A 19,842-nucleotide genomic window follows, 5' to 3' on the forward strand; every position below is an offset into this window, starting at 1 on the left:
TTTGGAATATATAATCTTAAGGACAATTACAGTTACTATTTTTCTTAGAGCAATGTACAGTGCCTGTAAAATGGAATATATGTAGCCAGAATTTTTTTGGAAAGAACTAGAACAGAAGGAGAGAAAATGCAGTAATTTATAAACTCCACAATTTAAATATGTCTCCATAAATGTTACTGAGAAGTGTGATTCTTACCACAGAAGTGTAGTGAATTTTGATAAAATTACAAGCTGAGAATTGCATCTGACAGTCTACCATAGCATAGTAACACTCTGTCACTCATGGGATCTGGTTTCAGCATGGATATATGACTTATCCTTTACTGAATTTATAAACTTTTTAAAGCTGTGCTGCTTCTAAATGAATAAAAAATGGTCATATAATGTTGAGAGACCCCAGATCTGCTCAATAATGTAAAAAAGTGACAACAATGGCTTGATGAAAAAGATGACAATGTACAATCTTCTACATACTTCTAAAAAGTTACAGTAAATTAACACAGTACTTTTAAGTAGTAAAATATTCCAAGAAAAGTTTCACACAGTGAAATGAAGTGCACTCTAGCTTCACCTAGTGAACCTCTATGTCAACACTTATTTAATTCTCTTTGTTTTAAAACAGACATTTTCCTTCCAATTCTTCAAAGTTGAAATTGTGTCCTATTTTAACACCCAGAAACTGAACACAGTTGAACTAGTATATTAAAACAGTGATAAACTTCAGATCTAAATTTAGAAATAAACCAAGAAGTATAACCCTTTCATAACTGACTGTACAATTAAAAAATAATATTTAAATATAATACGGGGAAACAATTGTTAGATAAAAAATATTTAAGGGATGTTTAATCATCAACAGACCAGTATTTCGCATTGATACTAAACATGCAGAGTAAGTTGTGTGGTAAATTGCATCCTACATGCAACTCTGTTTTCTCTTTCAAATGAAAAAGGGAGAAAGACTCCAGGAATGCAAGTAGGATGAAAGATAAAAATTAATAAAGTCAGGCAATTGAACCTGAAGACCTGAGCCACAGCAGTAACAGCTAGCAGCGTTTGAGTTATTTTACCCAGAATTGATTATCTGTTACACTACATTGAGATATCTAGATTATTGATCTGTAAGATTATGGTACTGGGGTCTCCCCACTTTTCCTCCAGGCACACGGAATGGAGTTGCAACAAATAACACTAAGTAAGGACTACTTTGTTATTGTTGTCACCCTTCATGTAGAACATAGCAGTTACTTTTTAATTTAAAATCAATGAACGTCTGAAGGCAGCCTTGTTCCTTCAGCATAAATGAATTATTCGCCTTTGCTGAGCACAACAACCCGATCACCAGCCAAGGTGAGAGTGGGTATTTCTTTGTCGTTGTTGAAAATTCTGTACATCTCAAATAAACAACAATATGCTAGAGCACCAATTAAGGTTTGTCAAACCAGGCTATATGGCCACTAACATCAAACATTAAGCTAACTCAACGATTCTAAAGAGGCATTTGCTTTCACCAGGCCTTAACATTTGATATGCACTGTCAATGTAGATCACAGCAAAACAAAGAGCTTTTTTTTTTTTTTTTTTTTGTTAAGAGCAAAAGACAAGAACTATCAGTGCTATGGAACTGGCAGGTTAGACAAAATGTGGTTTTCCGAAGCTGCACAGTACATTTTGAAATGCTTGTAATGAGGGTATTATAAAGTAGGGAGAACTCTGACCCTCAATCAGGCTAAGTTCAGCATTATGTTTCTTAGCATTAAATCAGAAAAGTGCAGATTACAGAAAGGAAGAAAGCTATTTGCCTGACTTCTCTCTATTTATCCCTAGCTTGCTTCCAGCTATCATTTATAAATAGTGCTCTGGAGGGAAGCTAGGCATTTTATTAGGGAAAAAATAAAACTTGTTAAGACCACCTTGCCTGAAAACTTGGCTTTTGATATGCTGGTGACAGGGACTAGAGCAAGCAGTGTCAAATGGAATAATTTTAAAGGAAAGACAACAGGAACTTGTCGCCTCATTGTATGCATTTACAAATAGAGGCTTTTCAGAGTATTAGGCCTAGTTAAAGCTGCCCTCTGGATAAAAAGTGCTCCCAAGCAGCCTCAGACAAGCTTGGGAGACAAACAGATGTGACTATGGTCCCTGGCGTTTGGCAAGAACACTCACTGTCAATAAGAAAAATATGAGCATGGACAGGGCATCAGCTGCACCACGGCCGAGCAGGCCTGCAAGTGTCATAGCAGTGGCAAAGTTGTGGCAGAGGAAAATAAGAGGGCTGCAAAAGCCAGGCTGGTGTGTACTTACACTAGCATGCCAAGAATTTTTTTGTTGTTGTGTCATGCCTCAACATATTAAACAAAACCACTGGAAATGCCACTGTCAGGTTTTATTCATTTTTCATCTTGCACACAGTGTTTAGATTCTCCTTTCTATGTGGTAAATAAAAGCCTCAAAACCAAAGACAGAGTGTGAAGGCATAACAAAAAAGCTATTGAAATAATAAATAATAAACACAATAAAAAATAGTTTTGATACAGCAAATACTTTTATAGAAGCAATGACATGTAAAACAATTCACAAGCACCTACACATTCTTGTGACAAACACTCACTCTAAGAGAAATTTTTGTTACCTCCTCCTTAAATAGTCTCCCTATAATTTCTTTTTTCAAGGTAATTGCCCTTACTCTGGTAACATGCTTAGTCTCTTTAAGCTCCCCAAACATTTCTATTCATGCCTACACGACACAATCTCTTTTCCTGTAATTTTTATAGCTCAGTAAGCAAAGACTGTTGATGAATACCTTTTCTGCAGTTACACATGTTCACCTCTCCAAGACATTTGTAATAGGCTATGTCAGATTTCTATCTATCCTGACCTCTGCAGTCAATGGACCATTTGGTTACATTCCCTAAATAAATATCTGTTCTGTGGGGGAACCTACAGCTGCACTGCTTTAATTGTAACCCACCTTCTGAGCAACTGAGTACACAAAGTGGTTCTGAACTGTTTCACTACTTGTTATCACCTTTGCTGCTATCAGAGTTCTAAGTTCACCAGTCCAGTCACTGAGAAGGATAGTTCAATAAAAAGGGTGTAGGACAGCAGATCCTCCTGAACGTGAGTTCTAGCTCTCTGATTTATTACATGCTTCTGTAATCACTATCATCCCATATGTAAAAAAAAGAAAACCCCCAAATCCCGCCAAAATACTAAAAAAACCCCTCTCCCCCAAATTAAAAAAAAAACATTCAAACTCAGTAATTGTTTCATAGTCTCTTCAGAAAGATGCAATGAAGACAGTGTTACATAGTAGACAGCTTCATATGCACTAGTACAATGGGCTAAACTAACAAGCTGTGTGTACCAGGTATTTAATACAAAATGTTTGCATGTTTATTTTATGTCTCATTGTAGCAACATGTCTGTTGATCACTCTGTCTGTCTGCTATTAGCAGCTGTCACTTTCCTTGCAAGCGGCAATGCTTTATTTGATATCAGGGCAGTTGCTTTTGTTGGTGCACTGTAATTGTGCCGATGGTTACAACATCACCGAAGGCAAACTTAATTTGGTCCCTTAGTATATTTAGTGTCAAACCGCTTAGTAGATGACACTATGACATTGCTAAGATTACTTGTAAGTAATGGAGGTGATGGTTTTATGTTCTGTTTCTGTCAAAAATGCATAAAAGTACTGATTACTAACAAAGGCAGATATAGAAGAGTGTGGGTTTTGTTTAACTATTTATTACTTTTCTGTACTCTAACTTGGAAAATTCTATGCAGCATATTACTATGATGCAATAATGTTTTCAAGAAGACTCATTTCTATTCCATAATTAGATAAATTGGTAATGTTCAATACTTGCCTATCCTTCATATTCCACTTAACATCTCTCTCACCTGAGGAACAAATCCTGAGCAAATAGTGACACACAGTTCTGCCACAGTATCAGTGCATTCCTGCAGATGGCTGTAGAACTCTTCAAGTTTATCACCACTGAATGCTTCAGCTAATGGTGAGGCTTGATAAAAGTTTCTAAGTGAACTTCTTTCATAAGAGATTACAAATAACGTAAGAGTTGACTGGATGGCATTTTAGAAGGGACTTGAGAGAATTATTCTGAAGAGAAAATCTAACTGAAACTGTCAGTTCTGTCTTAAAATATAGATATGAAATAGATATGAATATGGATATGACCGAAGAGAGAATGCAGTGAGGAACACAACTCACTTTAAGCTTGAACTAAGTGGACAATTTCTTATAAATTCAAATTGAGTAGGGAGTGTGTGAAGCAATATTCACAAAAGCAGTTAAAAATGAAAAAAAAAAACGCCCCAGATCTCACAACTGCGTAACAGAGAAGCAAGCCAAAAAAATGATTAAAAAAAAATTGAACGTGTGGAACAGGTCAACTTTATAAAATCAAAGAATAATCTCAGCAAATCTCCCATTATTTAAATACCTTTTACACAAAAATATTACAGAAATGGTTCTTAAATCCTTACACAGAATGGACCTGTAGTACAGGTTATCTCACTTCTTACACGGTTTAAAATGTAGACACTGGTGTATCTGGTGGCCAATGGAAATGCATTAATTTGCACTGCTTAAATAAGAGAGTTTGGATGAACTTTAACTCTTACTGTACCTTTCAAGACCATCTGAGTCCATGGAACAGTTTATGATCAGTTTAGAGGCAAATACCATTAAAAAACTATTGTATATGTATCTCTAAATGTCCAATTAGCTTATTAGGTAAGATGAACACAAAATTCTACACTTCCATTTGACTGAGTCTCCAGAAGTATGCACTTAATCAAAAGGTATCACGTCAAATACACGTACTAGGCAACTGGTGCTGTAAATTTGAGAAGACGATTCTGTATTATCTAGCTATAATGAATACTTCTAATCTTTGCCTCTGTCATGTATCTCAATATAACCACAGAAAAGATACATGATGATTTCATAATATTACACTGAAATACGCAAGGCATGTTTGTTTTTGAGGAAAAACAGATGGCTAAGGAATTTTATAAGGAAACATTTCCTTGTTCCCTTGTAGCACACAGCTTGGCCAAAACATGGACAATGGCTGAACACCTAGAGAAGAGTAACATATGTGATAATTAACTGTTCATGAGGCACATGTGAGGATGTCACCTTGTCCATTCTGAAGAAGGTACTGACATTCTTTCACTCTCTCAAGTATGCACAGTGCATATGCACTTCCAGTACATGCACTAGACACTACTTTGAGGTCAACATTTCTGGGGAGTAGATGAAGACAGGTAAGAGAGATCAAAACAGTTGTTTTAACACTGAAGATCAGGACTCTACATCTTAGCATGGTATAGGACAATAATGAAAAACGACCCAGCAATGTTTTGTTAAGAACATTTGAGATACATCTCAGTACACATTTACCCAACTTTAGGTCAAATTAGTGTCTGAAATTTATTTTGTTACTTGTTACAGAAGCACATCACATGCAGCAATCTGGGCAGTCAGTATATTAAATGCCAGACCACTGTCTACAACAAAGCTGCTGTAACAGCTGTGTTCTTGGTGAACAGTTCCTCACCTGGAAAAAATACACTTTTTGTCAATGGGTCACTGAGATCATATGCTCAGGTTGTACATTAGGTCTATCTCTATTTCCATCAAGCTCTCTCAGAGAATGAGAAGAGCTTCACAGCTTTTATGGAAACTGTGAAAGCAGCATTGTTGATACGCGATATTGGAAGACAGGTTCCTGGCAATCAGAAACTAAAGAATGACATCATCTATACAACAGACTGTTTCATCTGCCTTCACAAGTGTGAAAAACTATTACATTAACCAAAAGAGCTATGCACTTTATTTTCCTTTTGTTAAATCTTAAACAGATGTGATAAAACCATGCAACTCTAACTCCTTTCACACTATGCCAATCTGTTCACAACATAACTTTAAACATAAGGGTGACATACTGGTATTATTTAAAGTCCTGGTGCAATCCTATTATGCGAAGAATACAATCTTCCGCTGGCCCAATCAAATTACCTCATCACCTAATACTATATCCTAATACGTTCCTTTCTGTTATTTCTTCAGCACTTTTAAGTGTCATTCAGACATAGTAGTCATCCAAAATTTACCTGAACTCTACAAATCTACACATTCAACTCCACATTGGCATAATTTTAGCAAACACAATGGAAAATAAAAACTTACATCGCTACATATGTTTTGACACCCAATACAAGTCAGTTATGCACTTTATTTGTGATTTGAGTCTCTAAAAAAAATTTCTGTAGTAGAGGCCTACTGCCCTCAGAAAGGATAATGCATTGTTTTTTCTTGCTTCTAATTAGTAATTTAAGCATATGTTCAGCATTTAACTCTAAATGTTTGCCTTTTCCCCAAGCTCTAAGACAGCTGTCCAAAATGTGAATGCCAGAAAACATTTAAATATCAACATCTGCTGAATTATGTTAATTTAGTGTAATATAATTGGGCATGAGTTGGAATTGATCAAAAGTATATGAATTACACAAAGGCAAATCCAAACCAATATCTTGGTGTACAAACAAGTCACCAAGGAACAGTGAGGGAATAAAACCAAAAATCCACTTCTGTTAAAAATTAAATAGCTAAAACTTAGTTTTCTTCATCAAATGACATGATTTCACATTTTCAAGACAGGAAATGAATTTTTAGATTAATTCAGAATACAAATTTTGTGTTCAGAATATTTCTAAGTATTTTTGACAGTAAGTTCCATTATTGTTTTGTGTCAAGTAACACCTGATAAAAATAATGCTCATATTCACAAAATGCTGAAACAGTTAGAAAACAGGTTGCAGTAACAGAATACCATCCTGTTACAAGACAATATTGTTTCACAAATTCTAAAGCAAATATTCTCAGTTTTTTCTTTATCTTGCAACAACACTGTTCATATCCGAGAGGTAAGGGCCCTGATCCTGCTCTGAAGTGATACGGAAAGTATCTTTACAACTTGAGCAGTAACCATGGGCTTGAACAGATACTTCCATGGAAGGACTTGATAGCTTACTCAGCTACATTATTTCTTCCAGATATTTCTGGATACATATTTGTTTACTAAGTATAACATTCACTAAATAACTCAGTGCAGGACAAATGTATTTTGTTGAAAAGACATTAAAAAACACATCTTAAAGTTCTGGATTACACTGGTATATAGAGTTAGGTTAAATTACTGCAGACATTAGTGTCATACTCAAAATCCTTTACTTTTAAAACCGGTATGGAACAAGAAGTAACATTAAAAATCAAAATATCTAATGCAGTAGCTCAAAAATGGAAGAAAGAAAATGTCTTATCAGGTTTGGAAGAAAGAAAATGTCTTATCAGGTTGGAAGCACTCAACCTGTATGCCAATTTCTTTCTCCACCTCAGTGCTGGGAAGATGAGCAAGCATGGCTAGCTGGAATGAATGTGGTCCACTCTAAGAGACCAGTAATTCAATTAATGTAGGTAAATAGCCAGTGCAAAGTAATGATTTTAAATCAGTCATTTAGACCTAGATCTGAACCAGCGATCCAGAAGCTTTTTGTTATGTTACAACCACTGTGGTCTGTCCTTGACCTACTGCCTGCCAATCAGTTTTTAAGAAAATAACTCTGCAGCTGGACCCCAACATCATTCTCCTCCTTAATCTTTTTCACTTCCCTATTTTAATATTATGCTTGAGAAACAACTCTTCAAACAATCTTATTGTCTGGTCAAGATAGTACAGTTACAAATCAGGCAATAATCTGATAAACAAAGATAGAACTGTATGTAATTTGGGGTGTGGGGGGAAAAAAATAAATCCCTAAAGCTGAGACTAAACATTAAGGAAACTATGCTTCCTAACACTCTGCACCCATTCCCCTTAGTAACTGTCATGCAACCCCACTGAGTACAAGGGGTCCGTGTGTAGAAGAGTGAAAAAAAATCTGACTTTCTAATAACAAATGAGAGCAGGTAAGTGAAAGTTAGAGAAAAATTGACTTTTTTTCTCTACTGACTTTGTCCCTTTTTAGTTTCAAAATTATTTGTAAAAACTTTACTTCTGTCCTTCTGCTCTATATTATTAATTAGCAATATCAACACTTTGAAACATGCACATGAACTAACAAGACAATGGCAAAACCGATTCCAAAATCCAAAAATTAGCAAGCTGAACAGTGTCCTTTGCTTCCTATTTTAGCCAGGACAGTTACTGTTAGTTTCCAGAAAGGCTGAAATGTATTGTTACAATAAATGATCACAATTTCACAACATCAAGAGAGAAAATAAACATGAAAATTTTATGTAACTTGGAACAAACTACTGAAATGTCCTTCTAAACTCTTTCTCTCCTTACACAAAACCACAGTCTGAATAGAAGTCTGCATGCCTATGCCTCAGAATTTTACTGAATGTACAGTAGTGGATGCAAGAATCAGGGATTTCTTCAAGATTAGTTGGAACTCAATGTAAAAATTGCACTAACAGTTTAATTTACAATAAAACCAGAAAGAGGCAAACCGTCCCTTCCTTGAGACATGGCTATTCATCCTTACGTTTGTAGTATGCAGCTTTCAAGTGCCTGTGTGGTGAATCAGATAGGCCCATCTGCACCACATTTCTTGTGGTGCAGGAGATGTTGGGACAAATAAGTGGTGAAAAACCACTGCAAAACAACCTTTTTTGATAGCAATGCTGCTTAACGATACGTTAAATAGTTTGTGGGACTACAGTGAAAGTTATTGCACATAGTTCCTGCTCAGATCTTAAACAGCAGGAAGGGTATCCACACCTCTGAAGCCCAAATTAACTTTAGCCTTATGCTGTTAACATTTTAACAGGTAAACTGAGACAACCAAAGCCTGAGCTCTGGAGCTAAAAAGGAGAGTCTAATGCAGTTGAATGTGGGAAACAAGCATATCATGTGCTAAAATTCAGGTACCTGAAAATAAGAAATTTGTTATCAATTCATTCAGGGGAAATTTCAATCCAGATGGTACTTCAGGAGGATCCAGAAGTACATAATTTCTGGAGGTTATCTGAATTTTAATTATATGTATTTTTTAAAATCAGGACTAATTGACTTCCTGTTAGTTAACATACTCACATGTACCTGGAATTCAATTTTAAATTACAAATTTTCAGTATCATTTAGCATCATATTTATATACAATATTATAAAGTGTATTAGATTTTAGTGCAATAACAATGAAATTTGGCTTGTGGTTTTGTACTTAATTAGTTTTGCACTAAAGATGCTATGAAACTGCTTAGATCATAAGGGAAAATGTACTTTCAAAGCAGAACATGGGCTCTTCAGAATTTCTGCTATATCTGCAAATGTTCTCATTATGAAAGTTGCATTAAAATATGACACTTTTAAGACACTTAGTGACTAATATTAATTTAATCAATGGATACTTTAAATCTACCCATGAACCAATAGAGAGGCTTGAATATTTCCATAAAATTAAAGTATCAAATACTGGCTACATTTTGAAATAACTATCAAACCATTGTTGCCCCATTCCCCTCTCCCAGATGAAAATCTTTTGGGGACATTAAAAATGAGGCAGTATAGAAAACACAATCAGAAATTGCCCTCTTCCAAAATGGCACCATCTTTTATTTTTCCCAGAGAATGCAAATACTAAACTGATAAAATAATGTTGTCCCTGAGCATGACAGCAAGGGAGGAAAGCAATGTGTCCTCAAACATTCACATAATTTAATCTGGAACTGCAAATATTATTAAGCACCAATCATAACAGTACAGTTACTGCTTCATGGCACTCCAAAGAGGAGATAAAACTGCTTAGTTGTTAATTTCTAATGATGTAAACACATTTGGATTTTAATGTTATATCTGAATCTCCCACATTATTAGCTCTGGGGTTAAAAGATATTAAATTGAATAATTTTACACTTGAATTAAGAGCTGTGTATAAATATTACTTTCTTTTTAAAGTATTTTTGTTGCGAATATGTGTTCATGTGATGGTAGAAGTGAATCACCTAGTAAAACTGCTATGCATTCCTTAGCTTTACTGCGGTGTAAGTATGTGCACATTTTCATGTATAATTTTCAAAAACTGGTTGAATTTACCTCCTCTGGTATTGTAATTTCATTCCGCAAAAGCCACATTAAACAATTACAGTTCTTGTAATTAACCAGTAGCCTAATGTACAGTTTTCTTATCCCAATCCATTAACAGCTGCTCAAAAAATGTAGTAATTAATGGTTTCATTTATTTTTGGCAAACCTGCAACTCGACAAATAGTTTTGTATCTGCTGCAAATTAGGACTCCTTCCCAAACAACAGATGACATGGTGGGAAAGAGGGAGCAGACAGAATCCTTGCACATTTTTGTCTCTTTAGAAGATCAAATAAAGAGCAGCTGTAGTGCTATTTGTCACATCTGTGTAAAAAAAAGTACCATGATGCATATCATCACATGAAAATGAACAAATGTTGTACAAATAAGGCTTTCCCTTCCAAACTGGGAAAGATCTAAAGTTGTATTTCTAACCAAAGCAGCACTACACTTTTGAAAAGCCCTCATCAAGTTTGGTGTTATTTTTTTTTTCATTAGGAGCCTCTTTAAATACTAATTCATAGAGAATACTGTTTGTTATAAAAAGTGAAAATACTTGAGTCATCCTCTTGTACCAAACACAAGGCACATATTTAAACAGGATTGAGAACAACTAGAGAAAGGAGGGAAAGACACAGTTGCAGAAAACAAGAGGGAGCTTTGACTAATATTCTGGAGTTTTATTGACACTTATCACCATTTAGTTGCACTTGACATGTTTCTTTAACGTAACTCTTACTGTACTACTCCCAGAGTCTGCTTTCCAGAATGTCTCCTCCACATGTGCAAAGACCTGCATTTCAGTCTGTGCTGTTCACCATGTCAGGAGAAGTCTGCAAAGACTTCTTGCCAGCTCAAACAGAGCAGCAACAGGTGATCATTGGATGATGGGCACACAGTCCTCCTGCCACATTATAGTAATGGCTGAGTAGGTGACTCCTGCTGATTTTTAAAGAAATATTACAGTACTACCTCTACTTCAAGCTATGGTCTACTTTGCAGCCACAAGAAGTGGCTAACTAGTTCGTACTAGAGCTGTTTTCTGGTTATTTCTGGTTATTCTGTCAAAAGAAGATAAGAATACAACTTCATAGGGGTATTGTGAGGATAAGGACATTTAATATTAAGAGACTGGCAGACAGTTGTGTGATGGAGGTCCCCCATATATTTATCAATATAATCACATGTTCAAAATCATGTTATAGCAGCTCAGCAAAATGCAATTCAATGCTATCTCCACTGCTGACCAAATGAAGCTCAACCCTGGGGAATCTTCTTTAGGTAGAACTCATTTTTATAAAATTTTACAAAGGTGACTTAAGAAAATGTGTTTTACCTCATGACAGGAGCAGACAAACAATGAGCACATGATCAGCTATGGCAGTTCAGATGCCAAGCACCAACTTGTTAACTCGCCATAACTCAATCATGTTCAATTGTTTGCCCACAGCCTCAGGCTACAGACAGACATTTGGTCTGCTAACAACTGCGCCAGATGAAGACATTACTATCCCAAGCTATTTGTTATCACACATCTGCTGGAGATTATCATCTCCACAGCTCTGCCGGAGGAAGAAATCATGTGAGCACTCCCTAATATGGTTTGTACAAACCCAGCCAATTTAATTTAAATAGGTGAGTTGAACTAACCAGTATGGTTTTGCCCAAAGGATATTAAAAAAATGAAGACAAAAAAAACTTCTTTACTGGCAAAAGAGTAGAGGATGAAAACAAGCAACTGGAAGAATAAACACCTTTAAGCAATGTAGCTGGATTGGGAAGGGGACTGTTCCTGTCCTAATGCAGAGAGATAATGTAAACAGAGAACTGTTTCAAAGGCTATACAGGAAAAATAAATGCAGCTTCTAAACCAGTATTATTTAGTAGCCTTTATATAATTTAAATAATTAATGGGAAAACTACGTATCTGTAGATTAAAGCTTATCTGTAAAGGCAGCATAAATATAAATATATTTAAATGTGTCAAATACAGAAGATCACGTGTTGAACTGTATCAGCATAATAGAATCTAACCAGGTTCTAAGTTTTGTGGTGTAGGACTGTCCGCCTCCTTAACATCTGGTTCATCAGTAGCTATATCAACAGTTCTCAATGTAATTATCTTGCCACTAGTAAAAGTTCATGTCAATTTATATAGGAATGGCTCATTATTATTAATTTTGACAGAACAAACCTAAAACAAGCAACCCAGTACAGTAAAGCTCACCCAGAAAATATCAGTATTATTTCACCACAAAGAGAAAGCTGCAGATCACCACTGTGCTTAGAGCTCCACACCTTTCTGATGTATTTACAGAGTAAATTATTCCACAAGTCACTGATCTAACGTAATATGGGTATTTACATATTGTCTACATGCTGAGACAAGAACTGTGTTCAGTCATCCAAAAGGGGTAAGAAAAGTGAAGACAAGCATAGAAAAATGTGTGTGCATATACATATCCATATACATACAAAAACCAGAAAAAAGGTCTTCCACAACAGCAAACAAAAAGGTAGTCCCACAACAAGAAATACAGTTCTGTGAAAACTATACAGAGAAAGACCCAGAGAAATTCAGTCTTGCAATAAAAGTAGATTAAACTGTATTCTGAATAAGTACAATAATTTTATAGAATGTCCAATACTTACCCACTGCTGCTGTTCTATCACTGCATTTAGCAATAAACAGTAAGACAAAATAAGGTCATGGCCATAAATTTTTGTATGCCTCTTGTTGAGGGGGTTACTCAACTGAATTACCCTGGTGTGTCAACTGTAATAGTTTAGCACATACAAGAACTAATTTAGAGTCAATTTTAGACAGCTTCAAACTTTCAGGTGTGAGTCAAGGCTTGTATTCAACAGAAGATGTAACTGCATATGCATGTAGTACACTGCAATAATTAAAGATTTACTACAATATTACTTAATTCTGTAACAACCTTGTGATATTTGACTGGCATCACTGTAGTTCAGTGGCTTTTAAAGTATCTGGGCACATGCAAAAATCTACATGACAGATTTCCATATGATGATTTCATACATAGTAACGAAGATGCACATTTGCAACTAAGGTGACATTCACCATTTCATTAACTCTGAACAATATTTGCTACTAAACCAGTAGTTTCTATAGGTGCCTCGTTAACCATGAACATTTTACTTCTCTGTATTATCAAAACTAAGATTAACTCCTTTGGTAGAAGTGATAATTTAAAATTAAGTCATAACAAAATCAGCCTTCAATATTAACCACACATAAATCTGACATATGTTCACTACACACCATGAATTTCATTTGTAAGGAACAGAATACAGAGGAATTGTCTTGAACTGAATGAGGATAGGTACTATGAACATACGAGGAGATGCACTATGTACTCATTTTGTGGTGTTCCTATATATCTGAAATTCAATCTCTATTTTGGCTGTAACAGCTTTTGGTAAAAAGCGAAATTTTAGGTTAACACTTAAACTATAGGAAGAAAGTAGTCACCTGACATGCTATTGGCCTGGGAGTAAAACATTTGCACATTGTGGAAATTAAATTTTTATTTTCAGCAGCTAAACTGTAGCAAGAATGTTAAAATTTGTTCAATATGCGTCTTGTAAGATATATATGACTTGATATTCTAAGATGGCAGATGGCCTGTTAAAAATTTCATTTTCATGGAAATTTGAGAATTTCTCTTCAAGTCACTTTAAAGAATTACTAGTAAAGTTTCTGTCATAGGCAGAGAAAATGGTGGTTTTCTGAAGAAGCACAAATGACTCTTTTGAAATAACCTGGCTCCATACAGAGGAAAAAGCCTTTGAAAACAGAGAAGATGGTACCAGGAGATGTTAGCAGGTGACTTTGCTGTTTTTAAGGGTATTACAGTATGATAATATACTGTGGCATTATGTATGTCATAATAATTGTTTATGTAAGTGCTACTTTGATATTACAGATATTTTATAGAAAATGCCAGTCTTCAGTCTTGGACTTGCCACCTATTGCTTCTACACAACCCTACCAGATGTTTACTGGGATAATAGTCTACTGCTGATTGGACATGAAGAACAGCTGAAGATCACTTTAGCTATTTAACACCATTTTAAAACTCTTTAACTGCTTGTGTAGGTAACAATCACTTCACAAGAGCTTCACTGGTCAAAATAACAACACGTAAGTTATATGATTGATTCCTCAAACACCATTTTAAATTACTGCAGCATAAAAAAAGATCCTAAAATGACTGAAAATATAATCTATTTCTTACTGCTCATTTTATATCCACTTTATACCTCAGTTTCATGTAAGCAGCCCGATAGTGTCTTTATGATGAAAATTCATTATCTAAAGTGAACTCATTCTAAAATTATAAGCAAAAATATGATTTAACAAGTGCACTTTCCAGAAAACATATGCAGAATTTTTTTCTGATTTTTTGGAATTAATATAAAAGATTTGATGGATGAAACTTTCTGAAGATGTATGATCAACACTTGCATAACCAATTTTTTAAAGCGTGTAACCAGAACTTGTATACAATTACATAATTTGTATTTAATATGTATGTTTTTGAAAGAAGTACTGGTCTCCCTTCTAGATATTCATCAAAGTAAGTATTTAACAGCATTAAAAACTTATTTCAGGATGACCACACATACTAGAAGTGTCTGAAAGACAACCATCTCATTCAAAACCATAGTATTACATGATGATATAGATCTATTATAAACTTTTTTCAAAAAGTCATTTGATAGCACATTGTCATCTGTACAGAACAATATAAAAATTGTGTAAGGTGTTGTGCATATCAAGGGAAATATTTCTGTAGTTTCTCACTTAAAAAAAAGACTAGAATTAAAATAAATTTTTGGCAGAAGAGATTCAGCAGGTAACATGTACATAAACAACCCTCTAGGAACAGACTCCTAGACCAGTGCCTGTCAATTCAGTGTTGCATTTTTTGTCCTTTGAGTGGGAGGAAAAAAGCTAGAGGATGGAACTAGATTAGTTTTTAATGTCTTCACAATGACATATTTATTGTCAAAATATGATATAAAAACAATTTAAGTGTTACAGTATTTGAGCTATCTTCTTGATTTGAAAAGTATGTATGCATAACGGTAATTTTCTACATTTTCAGCACTTAAATGACAGAAACACAAACCTTACTTTGGCATCCATTTAATTCTGATATCTACTGAAGAGATTAAGTTTTGTAAATGTAGTTGGATATAAGTGACCAATAAAGTCTAATACCCATTTTAGGCAAAAATTATGCCATATAAAAGAAATTCTTGAAAGTAAATCATAAAAAAACAGAAGACTTCTGAAAATATCCAAAAAGAATAGTGTAATTTCTTATATAAAAATTTGAGTTAAGAAATCAACAAATTCATAAACAGTATTAACAACCGCAGCACTAACTTACCTGCTAGCTGTTTTTACGGAGCTGTTCTTCTTGTGTCCTCTCTCTGATCTGTTGTCTCGCAACAGTTGAAGCTGTTAAAAAAAAAAAAAAAGTTCAGAATACTCTCACAAGCAATGACTTTATTTGCTTTTCAGAAATGTTATCCTGACAATGCCATTCTTTCCTGTCTTGAGTAATCTTTCAATACTTTTTACACAAGACTCTAAGAGATGAACATCTTAGAATCTTACAATAACTGCTAATATTTCAAGTTATATCCAACAATTAAAAATTCCTAAATAATTGAGAATGTAAAAACTAAAACATTCTCAAAACATATTAGAAAGCAAAACAGTTCATAATTTCACAATTAATTTCACTGTAAAATTTTACAATTTTCACAACTTCAATTTAAATTTTAAAAATTGTATAACAAAAACTGTTGGAGAATACTTAAATTATGAAAAACTATTCAGGTTGGCACTTGTATCTAAGCTGTTATGAAACAGTTACAAACTCCTCTGAGCCCCAGGAGCTATTGTAATTTGAAAGTTGCAGAAACAACAAAAAACATGGTATTAAAGCTTCCCATAATGGTGGGCAAGTAGGAATAATGAAGGATTCATTTAACTGAAATGGTGACTCAGCTTCTGGAACAAGTTCCAATTCACTCTTTTATTTTTAGACAAATAAAGGAAGACTTTTCATTCAGACTGTCTCCAATACTCAGAAGTCTATTACCAGCATTATGATATTTATCAGGATGAGTAAAGTGGCAGTAACAGTAAAAAATGACGGTCAAAAAGTTACATCAAAGAAATTAAAATTAGACAGTACAAAAAAAAAAGTTTCTTGAAACTTCTCATATATTGAAGAGAATACAGAATGAAAGAATGTTTAGAAACAGACTACAGGTAAACGGATCTAACATTCACAGCAAACACATTTAAAAGACCTCTGGAAATTAGAAAACTATGTAATTTAGGACTTGGCCAACCACACCTTAATGTTGTACATGAGCATGGACTCCAATAAATGACACCTATCCATAAAATTAAACTTGATTATGTTTTCCCCAACTCTCTATAGCTTGCTTCTTGTATAAGGCGTGCTCCTATCATTTCAAATATCTAGTTCTCAGATGCAGCAAAACAGTGGAGACTGTTTTTATAAGACGATCTGAATGATACATAAAGGTAAGACACCTTATTCTAATATATTTTGGCAAAATATTTTTTAAATTTTCTTAATGTCAATGAATCAGACCAATTACAATTCATATTTAAATGTAGTCACAATTTTTACCAGTATGACATTCATAGAATCATTTCATGATCAATTTCAGGAGAACAGCCTTACTGTTATCAGTATTCTTTGACTGATACGTGTAGTTATAGCATGTATAAATCCAGATCACCTGCCAGACTTTAAATTTATCTAGTTAATTACTTGTGTTCTAACATAACTTGCACTCCAGAAATTAATTAAAAGAGAAAGTAGTAAACCTATGCAACCAATAGTTACACACTATGGATCTTCACAAATTCAGAGAGAATTTTATAGGCTGTCAAAATTGTCATAATTACATTGCACCATCATTCTTATTTCTTTTACATGTCTAAAAATCCCCCCCATTATCTACCAGTACCACCTATATTATTTGATGACATTAGGTTTACTTCAAATTCATTTGTAATCTGCAAATTACAAATACAGTGAACTTCAGATAAGCTCTGAAAACACAGCTCTTAGGAAATACGAAATAAACGCATAAAATTTAAAATTAATTCAAATCTACTATTATCTGAGAAAAATGAATTAATTTGTCATTATACAACAGCTAAAGTAGACATTTCTCACACTCTGTGCTGACTGGATTTTGCCACTATGTACCATGTTAATGTATTTCTCAGCATGGAAACTTCCATATTGTTTTAAGCTTAGAATCTTTTAAAGAAGTAAACAGTACATCTTCAGTTAACTACTCTGTTATGTGAGACAATCAATATATTTTAAAAAAAGCAATTAAAAAACCCCCAAATCACTCAAACTCATTCTGACCTAGCAAATTCAGCTACTTATAGCATCAAAATTTCAGGAATAGGATAAAGATTAGCCCAAGAGAACTTTTTATCATGATGAATTAAGACAAAGTATGCTCAATATTTAAAATGCTCTTTTTGATGTGTTTCTTCTACTAGGAAATGTGTTTCAAAATAATAAGAGTTAAATACGAATCATACAAAGCCATCTATTTAGATGTTAGATGTCAGTCAGCTTACTGTAACATGTTAGAAGTTCACAATATACAGCTAAAACTGTACTATGTTTTATCTATATATTGGCAGTTTGGGGCAAGTAATGTAACTGAGAGATTCGGCTTTCTCTGGAGTTCAAAAGAAGGGGGAGGGGACAGGAAATCAGTATACACTGATTTAATCTACAGCTTACTGGAGCTACAAGTGTTCATGATGGACCATCCTAAGATGAAACTTTTCATTTAACCTGTTAAAACTCAAAGACACAACTGAAAGTAAGTGACTAATTCAAGACTTTTAATTAAGGGACTTTCTGAAATGCAGTGCTTTTAATATGTTTCTTTACAAGAAAATATGAAAACATATCTGCTTTGTTTATAATTTCTTAAAATATTAGCCCACTACCTCTGGAGTAGAGGTAGTTAAATTCCTTTATACATCTCAAGTAAACTGTTCTTGATCAAAGCAGTTCTTACCTGGCTATGTTCCTTCCTAGCCCCAGGGCTAAACCAGTGGCTGTGGGAGAAAAAGAAAAGACAGGTTTAACAATATAACTAACAAAGCACATGCTGTCATATGACCAGTCTGTGCGTGCTTTTGGGTATTTTATTGTCTGCCAGGAAAATACAGCCTTTGGCTATGCTTTATTTTAATGGGATATTTTTATTGAACTCTCTAAGTCTGTAACAGTTTTGAAAGAATGCACCACAAATTTCACTTCTGAGTAGCTATTGGCTTTATAGGTAATTATATTTTGTCAAACAAGCTAAAATAATATAAAACCGATTGTATTTTAATATACTATAATGCACATGCTATAAATAAAAGTAATTCCATATTTAGTACTGAAGTGTTGTTACTTATTAATGATTATAGCAGAAAAGATTTTTAAGTACTGTGGACTACCTGGTAGCTGTTAATGTATTATTTCACAAACTGAGGTCTGAGTTTGAATCTAAAGTAGAATTCAAAGTCTATAAATCCAGTGGCTTCATATCTCCATACAATTGCAGAATTTTGACTACTGGCAGCCTTATTTCACAGAGATGAAAATTTGGACTAAGAATTTGACATGCAGTGACAAGAACTCACAATGTGACTTTACCTCAATAGCAGTAAAACCATATTAATACTTCACATACACACTGTGATCACATAGAACCGAATTAACATCTGAATGTAGCTATAGTAAGCACTATACAAACCTGGGGCAAATCTTGACACTTGCAAAACAAAAAGGAGAAGGAAAAAACAATTAAAACAAGGGGGATCTGAAATGACATATAATACCTACATATTACTCATGTAAGCAAGCAATAGCTTTTGGGTGAAGGATAAAATCAATTCCATTCATTATAATACTGCACAAAAATCCCATCACATTATCTTCTATTATGCTTGTAAGTTCCTCCAGAAATATAATCAAAGATTATAAGCTTAACCTAGTCATGCTTTTTCTGAAGTAGTTAAATTCAATGCAATTTACTCATTTTTTTCCCCACAGCAGCCACATGACACTAAAATTTTTACTTTAATTAATAGACTGAGAAGAAGCAGATTCCATTAAATTGTCTGGTATAAATTACTCTCAGATTTGTGACTTTAAAAAAAAATAAAAGTTTTGTGGCTTTTTGTCACTCACTTTTTGTGACTGTTGATGAACAGTCAAACCTCTCATTCTTGCATACAAGACCAGCTGTCACCAAAAACTATACACTGCTAACTCCTTTTTCTACTTTTAAGGTGGTGAAAGAAAAGAAGTTGGAAATGAAAAAAAGAATGAAAGCAATACAGTTAAAAGTAAACTCTGAGATAAGGTAGACATTTATATATTTTGGACATGAAACAACCATCAACTGTATCAAATAGTTCAAAATCTGAGGAAAACAAGGATGTTTCACGCGCACACAACTTCGAGGTTTGCATAGATGAAAAAAAAACCCATCAGGTTTGCAAGGGACCCAACAAATAAGGTCACAAACATGCAGAAGTTGATGCAAATGAGAAATTATAAGGGGTTAGATCTAAATTCCACATAGATGAGTTGCTTGTCTCTGAC

The 19,842-nt window shown here is 34.2% G+C and overlaps 1 protein-coding gene across 1 annotated transcript in view; it reads right to left on the reverse strand.

The window, feature by feature from the left end:
• GPATCH2 (G-patch domain containing 2) overlaps nt 1-19,842 on the reverse strand; it is a 127,549-nt gene that overhangs the window by 17,063 nt on the left and 90,644 nt on the right. Inside the window, exons 7-8 of the mRNA XM_074897232.1 lie at nt 18,260-18,299; nt 15,547-15,617 (exon numbers count right to left, since the gene is read on the reverse strand). Coding sequence (XP_074753333.1) covers nt 15,547-15,617; nt 18,260-18,299 — 111 coding nt within the window. The remainder of the gene's footprint in view (nt 1-15,546; nt 15,618-18,259; nt 18,300-19,842) is intronic.

This window comes from Athene noctua, chromosome 1 (genome assembly GCF_965140245.1).
Source record: "Athene noctua chromosome 1, bAthNoc1.hap1.1, whole genome shotgun sequence".
Lineage (NCBI taxonomy): Eukaryota > Metazoa > Chordata > Aves > Strigiformes > Strigidae > Athene > Athene noctua.